The sequence below is a fragment of the Brassica oleracea genome, chromosome C2, assembly GCF_000695525.1.
Source record: "Brassica oleracea var. oleracea cultivar TO1000 chromosome C2, BOL, whole genome shotgun sequence".
Lineage (NCBI taxonomy): Eukaryota > Viridiplantae > Streptophyta > Magnoliopsida > Brassicales > Brassicaceae > Brassica > Brassica oleracea.
Genome location: NC_027749.1, coordinates 5733022 through 5742091, shown reverse-complemented (window position 1 = coordinate 5742091; position 9070 = coordinate 5733022). Strand labels below are relative to the sequence as shown.

General features: G+C 34.5%; 1 protein-coding gene across 1 annotated transcript; it reads left to right on the top strand.

The window, feature by feature from the left end:
* Positions 1 to 8013: 8013 nt before the first annotated feature.
* Positions 8014 to 8842, top strand: LOC106324894 (germin-like protein 1). Its single transcript, XM_013762895.1, has one exon. The coding sequence runs from the start codon at positions 8057 to 8059 to the stop codon at positions 8693 to 8695; it is 639 nt and encodes a 212-aa protein (XP_013618349.1). The 5' UTR covers positions 8014 to 8056; the 3' UTR covers positions 8696 to 8842.
* Positions 8843 to 9070: the final 228 nt, after the last annotated feature.

The window sequence follows — 9070 nt, the reverse complement described above, 5'->3', positions numbered from 1 at the left end:
AAGCCACAAGGACGACTTCATCCTACTCTTCGAGACGGAACTCATAGATGAAGTACGAGACTCTCCAGGAAGAAACACCTCCAACAACTACTTCGACGGCGTTCTCCCTTAGCTTTTTATTTTTCAATTTTTTTGTTTTCTATTATTAATTTGAATATTATTTTATGACATTTATATATTTTTTAAAAAATATATTTTAATTTTCAATATTTTATTTTATAAATTATGTATTTTGATTTTGAATATTTCATAATAATATAATAATATGACTATGAGATGTAAATTTCTCGTAAAGATTACGAGGATTTTACAAGTAATTCCTTGTAAAATCCTCGTAATCTTTACGGGAAATTTACTCGGCATTGTCATATTATTATATTATTATGAAATATTCAAAATCAAAATATATAATTTATAAAATAAAATATTGAAAATTAAAATATAAAAGACGACTTTACAAGGAAACTATACGAGTCTTTTACGATGAAACGTAACTTCGAAACTACGACGAAATACTCTCTTTCGCTTTTACAACGAATTTATTTCGTCGTAAATGTTGCATGGATGTTACGACGAATCTTGCATTACGACGGACGTTTTACAACGAAACGCTATTCCTTGTTAATTCGTTGTAACCCTTCTAGTACAACGAATTAACAAGGAATATGACCCTTGTAATAAATATGTTTTCTTGTAGTGAAAGATCAGATAAAATGCATAGAATTATGTATTTATCTCAAAAAAATTACATACCTTTTCCGCTGTGGAAATTCTAGAAACCAAGTCTGCTCTCAGCTTTATACTGTAGATCTGATCTCCCAAACTCAAAATATGATATTCATTAATCTAATTACTCTTTCATTTTGGAACAATCAACAAAGTGTTCTTCTTTATTCTTACCATAGTTGTTAAGTTTCCCATCAAATTTGAGATTTTTGAAAGTTTCACGTTTTACCATTTTAGTATGAAAGGTGAATACAGACAATTTAAATTGTTTTTCAAAGCTAGACAGCTACCTTCGACCACAACCAGTCTTCGTTGAGGCGAATGCGCAAAAAAAGAAGAAAGAGGGAACAATTCAATAGCACAAAAAGAATAATTCCGATCATATATTTATGTCTCTGTATTTCTTCTATTCTTAGAATTTCTCTGAACTTTCCAACGTAACTATGCGCTATTATTTGAACCAACTCATTACACAATTACATCATTTTTATTTTATTTTAAGTTATCCTGCCATTCATTGTCTAGAATGATCTATGTTTTATCATTTTAGTATATTATTCTTTTAGTTTGAAATCATAAACACAAGTTAATATAAGATGATATTTACATGTTATACATATGTTCCCAACCATTTAAGAGACATTTCAAGTCTTGTTAAAGAATCTATCTTGCAAAGAATGAGTTCAATATGGTAATTTCAAAAATAATTTTGAATCCATTGGCACATAGTGCATTTAGCTCAAAGGGGGAAATATTATACAGTTCACATGCGTGTTCAAGTAAACCGGTCAAGCAATGATATCGGTTTGGTTTGTAAACTTTCTACCAGTCTGAAACCAACCAGGAGTGAGCACCAAACTATAACCAACGACATTCGTAGGACACAACTAGATACAAAACTGATGAAACGTCTGTAACAGACGATCCGACATTAAGATCATTGATTCTGTCCGATGTCGAAAAATATATTCGGTATCAATCGCTAAACTATAGTATTCTCTTTTTTTTTTATCAAAGAAGTCAGAGAGAATGATTCAGCAGAGAGAGAGAAAGGTAAATAAATAGATTTCATGGTGAAAAAATATAAATCGTATAGGTTTGCGTAATAATTGATCAAGGGTTTCTGGGTATGTACGGTACGGATCCAACTTGGTGATCAGAGTCAGAAGTGAAGGTCTTTTCTACTTTTTATTGTGTGTTATAGGTCCCATTAGAGAAAACACAGAGGTGTTGTCTGTGTCACGATGTTAAAAAGAGGGGTCGAAATCGGAAATAGACGAAACTTAGGGTACAAAAAGGTGTCAGATAGGAGAGAAAATACAGAGCACTGGACCTCTCTGCAAAGTGCTGCAAAATTATTAAATGCAACTTGTCAATTTTTCTCATATGGCTCGATGCATTATGTGAATTATATTACTGACACTCTTTGCTTGTTGTCCTCGATGTTTATCTCATTCATGTTTTTGCAATTATTATTTTCCTGGTAAAAACGGTCTAACAAATCGATATTCAAATATTTTACTTGATTATTTTTTCATTGATTTTAAAATATAAAAATAATATGCTTAGTGGTAACTCTAGTAGATTTATATATACATTTTACTTCTGTTAATTCCTTGCCGCTAGTAATATTGTTTTTTTTTTCTCAAAGTTTTTTTTTTTTTAATATATGAAAAATGTCTTAGCATAACTCATCAATAATTATACATAACTCAACCGAAACATTAATTTTAGTCACTGATAACTCAGCCAATTCGTTGGCATAACTCATGCATTTCTTATACATAACTCAGCCGAATTAGTTATTCTTATGACTATTGATTATCATTCTCATCGAAATCACAAATTAGACAGTTGTAAATATAATTTATATTGGTGTATTAATTGCAAATATAACTCATGTGTAAGTGCAATTATTATTGCTCCCTTTACTAGGCGTGTGAATCTGTACATAATCAGACATAACTTTTGCTAATCTCGAGACACTATACTGACGACAATCTCTATGCCCGTCTAGTAAGTTAGCAACATGAATTAGTCACTGATAACTAAGCCAATTCGTTAGCATAACTCATCAATAATTATACATAACTCAACCGAAACATTAATTTTAGTCACTGATAACTCAGCCAATTCGTTGGCATAACTCATGCATTTCTTATACATAACTCAGCCGAATTAGTTATTCTTATGACTATTGATTATCATTCTCATCGAAATCACAAATTAGACAGTTGTAAATATAATTTATATTGGTGTATTAATTGCAAATATAACTCATGTGTAAGTGCAATTATTATTGCTCCCTTTACTAGGCGTGTGAATCTGTACATAATCAGACATAACTTTTGCTAATCTCGAGACACTATACTGACGACAATCTCTATGCCCGTCTAGTAAGTTAGCAACATGAATTAGTCACTGATAACTAAGCCAATTCGTTAGCATAACTCATCAATAATTATACATAACTCAACCGAAACATTAATTTTAGTCACTGATAACTCAGCCAATTCGTTGTTATAACTCATGCATTTTTTATACATAACTAAGCCAAAATACGAATTAGTAACTGATATTTCATCCAATTCGTTGACATAACTCCAACCTTAACCTATGGATTCCTTTTCGATCCAGTCATCAAAATGTTGTGAGGTCTCTTCTTATGAGGTAGCCTTGGTGAATCCTTGTCTTGTGTTGGAGACTCATTGTATAAACTGAATTTATCATCTTCAGATAAGGCATCGTTCGATTCGTCGAACATATCAAAACGGCTTTTAAATTTGTCATCTTCTTCGTCAACTTCGTCTTCTCTGCCTACTTTGTTTCTCCGCCTTCCTTTTAACTAGCTCAATTTTATGTCTTTGTCGTCGCGAAAACAATAATTACCGGATTCATAAGATTTCAGAAATAGATGAATGAAAATAATAAAAATGAGAAAATAAAAGTAAATGAAGAAGATATTTCAAAATATCAGGTATGGGTATCAAAAGAAGAAGGTAGATGAAGAAGAAGAAGAAGAAAAAGATGATGATGAAGAAGAAGATGAAGATGAAGAACAAGACACGACGTCTTTAACATAAACCCTAATTTTGACTGTCGTAATATTAATAATGACTTGGAAAATAAATTTTGATGACATGGAAAATCGGTAAGGCAGCAACAAAACGAACTTATAACTCACCTTAATAAATCAGCCATAACTACAAATGTAAGTCATTCGCAGGGTGAATACTATATCATTAATTAATCTTTCGCTAATAAATCAGTAGAAACTAGACTGGAAAACATTAAGCCTGCTGTATTTTCAAATAACTTAGCCGTCAAATGAATGATATTCTAGTAATTAATCTTTTGCTAATAGGTCAGCTGTAATTAAGCTGAGTTTACTGTTAATCAAGCTCATTACGGCTGAAAATACGAAAACCAGCCATAATACCTCCAATAAGTCAGCTGTAGATTAAATAACTCAGCCAGCTCATGATCACTAAATCAGTCGGAGAAACAAAAATCAGCCATGTCTTATCTAAAAGCCTAGTGAAATTACAGCTCAACCCTTTGTGACCAAACAAAAAAATAGAAGTCATTTTTACGAATATAGCCCTAGTAAATCGTCTGAGTCGTCTGAGATGTTGGAAGTCGTCTGGACGACTGAAGTGTAAGTCGTCTGGTACCGGTTTATTTTAAAAATAATTTATAAATCTTGTAAAAAAATATTTTGATGCGTGAAAAATAAAAATCAAGTAATTATAAACAGTTTTAAGTGATATAAATTAAGATATGATAAAATTGATTTGTTTTGAAGATAGATGAGTGGAAGTAGTGAATCATGAAATACTTTGGTTTAGGAGTTTGGCAAACATATGTTGTAGTATTGTATGTATTGTTAGGGTTAGATTTTGGAAAACTAAAATGTTTTTTTCAAAAATTAGTTTTCACCTATATGTGTTTATTTATGTGTATAGTAAACACTTTTCAAGTTTGATTTGGTTTTATGAAGTGTTTAATTAGATAATTAAGTTTAGGGGTTATGTTTAGGGTGTGGACGACTTATATTTCAGTCGTCTGTTGAATAATTTACTCGGACGACTTACATTTCAGTCGTCTGGTGAAGAAATTAAAACAGACGACTTACATGTAAGTCGTCCAGAAGAGTTTAATATTTTTAGCGGGAAATTAAATATTTTTAGCGGGAAACTAAAATAGAAGATTTTCCAGACGACTTACAAGTAAGTCGTCTGGTTTAAATTATTTAAGCGGGAAAATAATTTTTTTAAAAAATTTTAGGCGGGAATATTTGGACGACTTACATGTAAGTCGTCTGTTTTAATTTCTTCACCAGATGACTGAAATGTAAGTCGTCCGAGTAAATTATTCAACAGACGACTGAAATATAAGTCGTCCACACCCTAAACATAACCCCTAAACTTAATTATCTAGTTAAAGACTTCATAAAATCAAATCAAACTTGAAAAGTGTTTACTATACACATAAATAAACACATATAGGTGAAAACTAATTTTTGAAAAAAACATTTTAGTTTTCCAAAATCTAACCCTAACAATACATACAATACTACAACATATGTTTGCCAAACTCCTAAACCAAAGTATTTCATGATTCACTACTTCCACTCATCTATCTTCAAAACAAATCAATTTTATCATATCTTAATTTATATCACTTAAAACTGTTTATAATTACTTGATTTTTATTTTTCACGCATCAAAATATTTTTTTACAAGATTTATAAATTATTTTTAAAATAAACTGGTACCAGACGACTTAAACTTCAGTCGTCCAGACGACTTCCAACATCTCAGACGACTCAGACGATTTACTGGGGCTATATTCGTAAAAATGGCTTCTATTTTTTTGTTTGGTCACAAGGGGTTGAGCTGTAATTTCACTAGGCTTTTAGGTTAGTTTTGCATTTGATTCAAGTTTGGGTATAGGTTTGGGATTAAAATCAAGTTGTGGGTTAGTTTTGGCAAAAACCCCAAATGTCAAAGTCCAATACATATTACAAAATCCCAAAAACAGACCGGATCCCAAATTACAACTCGTCCTTCAATTGGGCCTAAAGCCCACATTGAGAAAACTCTAGCTTACACGCGTAATAGCCGACGCCGCCTCGCAATTCATTTCTTTGTACTGTTGGGACACGTGTTGCCATCCTCGACGTCGAGGGACACGTGTCGCGAGGTCGTCGCGTCACCACCGCTTCTCACCATCATCGTCATCGGAGATCCGACACACGGATCACCGGACCACACCGGAACTCCTTAGTTCCGTCTAACTTCACCGCGCATATCTTTAAGCTCCTAGGGTTCCAATATCGGAGAGAGTCAATCGCCTTGACGAGATATCATCCGTAATCCTTCATCACCACCGCCCCAGAGAGAGCTTCACTCTCCATGTCCTCATTCCACCGGAGAGCTTCCACCGTCACCGACGGGATCTCCTCCAAAAAAACCGAATTCTAAACCGCAAAAACCAAAGCCGAGAAAGATAAAACCAAAACCTTAAGACACCTCTAGGAAAACAAAAGCCAACGACGCAAGGCAAAGGACGCCTCTGCCTCCCGGAAACTTGACGACGACGCATAGCTGAAGAAGCTTCCGCCCCTCGGAATCTTTAGCGGCGACAATAGAGCTTTTGGAGCCTCCACCTCCCGGAACTAACAGATGACTGTCGCCACGAACCGTCCTCAATACGCCTCACCACGAATCCAAAGAGAGGCGAGATGTCACCGTTGAAAGTCCCGATACGAACCGAGAAGCTTCCCGGGGCAAAACCCTAATTCAGATCTGCCGGTATATCGGCGAGTGACGGCATCACGAGACACCCAGTCTTGCGCCTGCACTGAAACAAGAGAAGGAGAGCCACCGGTGCCGACACGCGCTGACGAGTGACTCTCCCCCAATACCACTCTCCAATCGCTTTTTCTCGACTCTCTCTCTCCTTTTGAGCTTCTCAGTTGCAAGATAGATTCTTGAAAAAAAAAAAAAAAACATATATTGTTTTGATTTTAGTTTTCCACTTGTTGCTTAGTTTGTTCTTCTTTTTTTTGAACAACGTTGCTTAGTTTGTTCTTGTTCATATATGAATGTTTTTCTTTGTGGGCATATTTAGTCTACTGGGCTTCACGCAGCACCGAGCGTAAGTCCCAGGTTTAGAGTCCAACTCTTATTGTACCAAATGCTAATAAGCCCATGCATGAACTAAGTTTTGACTCAATATCAATTGCGTAAAAAGAGAACTGTGTAATTCATACGCAGTTATTAATACACTTACACACACCTAATTTTTGTGTTAACCATCTAAACTACACATAATTTTTAAAACTGTGGCCCATAGTGTTTGCTTCTGTTTTAGGTGGCCTAACACGCATGCTTGTTTAAGAGACGTCTCTTAGTTTTTTTTATTTAAAAGCTAAGAGACCGTATCTTATATTACAGCTATCTTATATTACGTTAATAGACTCAACCTAAGAGACCTGCAATAATCATGCTCTGAGCCTATGCATAATGAAAGAAAAGATGGTTTAAAGTCAAAAGAGAATAAGATAGTAAACGCCGTGAGTGAGAGGGAACGTTAAAGAGCCACACAAATTTAGATGAATAAAAGATGATGAGACGAGATGATAATATATTGTGCAGAGAGTCCCAGTTAGGAAAGGAACAGACGTGTTTACTCTCTGCTCAAAACTGGACCACAATGATCTCTATTCAATCATTCCTTCCAACTTTTTTTTTCATATATTCTATACAAAATCTTTTATTGACTTTTTCAAATAATTATAGAAAGCAAAGAATAGATACATTAAAAAATAGACCTAAGATTCTCAGGATTTTATACATATCTATACGTTTTTTCTAACAAATAATCAGATTTTATCCGTACTTTAAAAATAAGAAAATATTTTGATAATAAAAATATTTGTTTAAAATTTTTATTTATATTTTGAATTTATTTTCTGGCTTTTTGATGATAAGCAAAAAGGTCAAAAACAGAATAATAAGTTAATTCTACTCATTATCTATTATAATATGTTATAAGAATCAATATACTTACTACCAAAAAAAGTCAAAACAAAATAAATCCACAATATAAGCAAAAATTTAAAACAATTTTTATTTCACCTAACTTAACTAACGTATCATATAATCCATGTGGCCTTTTCCCGTACACCCAAAGTTCACATGCATGCAATGCTAACCAAGAAAATTCCATCTCGCTAGCTTCAAATGGATTCCTATATAAACTCAACGGCTTATCATTCTCCCTCATAACTTCAAGTCTCTTTGTCTAAATAATCTTTAAGAAAATGAAGATGATGATAATCAACATTTTCTTCATCCTCTCCCTAGTTTCGTCCATCTCTTTTGCTTCAGTTCAAGACTTTTGTGTAGCTGATCCGAGCGGCCCACAAGGCCCATCAGGATTTTCTTGCAAGAACCCTGACCAGGTTACCGCAAACGACTTCGCATTCTCTGGTCTTGCCAAAGCGGGAAACACTTCTAACATGATTAAAACCGCAGTGACTACCGGCTTTGTCCCTGCTTTCTCAGGCGTCAATGGCCTCGGAATCTCAGTGGTTCGTCTTGACTTAGCCGCGGGTGGTGTAGTCCCTCTTCACATTCATCGTGGTGCGTCTGAGGTTCTCATAGTTATAGAAGGAACCATCCGCGGAGGATTTATTTCCTCTGATAACAAAGTTTACTTGAAAACTCTCCAGAAAGGTGAGGTTATTGTGTTTCCTCAAGGACTTCTTCACTTTGCGCTTAACAATGGGACAGGCCCTGCCTTGGCCTTTGCTGCGCTCGGAAGCTCCAACCCCGGCGTCCAGCTTGTACCCAGTGCTCTGTTTGCAAGTGATTTGCCTTCAGAACTCGTTGAAGCCACGACTTTCCTTAGCCGTGAAGAGATTAAGAGACTTAAGCGTGTGTTTGGAGGAAGTAACTAAGCTTCTCTTGAATTGTATGAAATAATAAGCATTGCATTGCAAACGTCTAAGATGCCTCGGCACCTATCAAATAATAAGCACTGTAGAGGTCTAAGATGCCTCGCAGTTATCAAATAATTAATGAGCATTGCACCAAGTTCACAGGTTCTTGTTGGTTCCATTGATCTCTTAACTGGACCACAAAACAGAGATTAGTTTGATCTGGACCTTAATATTAACTGACACTCTTTGCTTGTTGTCCTCGATGTTTATCTCATTCATGTTTTTGCAAAAAAATGTCTACAGATCGATCTCTCTATATACTTCAAATATTTGATTATAAAACCTACAAATAATAAGCTTAGTGGTATACCTCTAATATACCGTTAGTTTGTT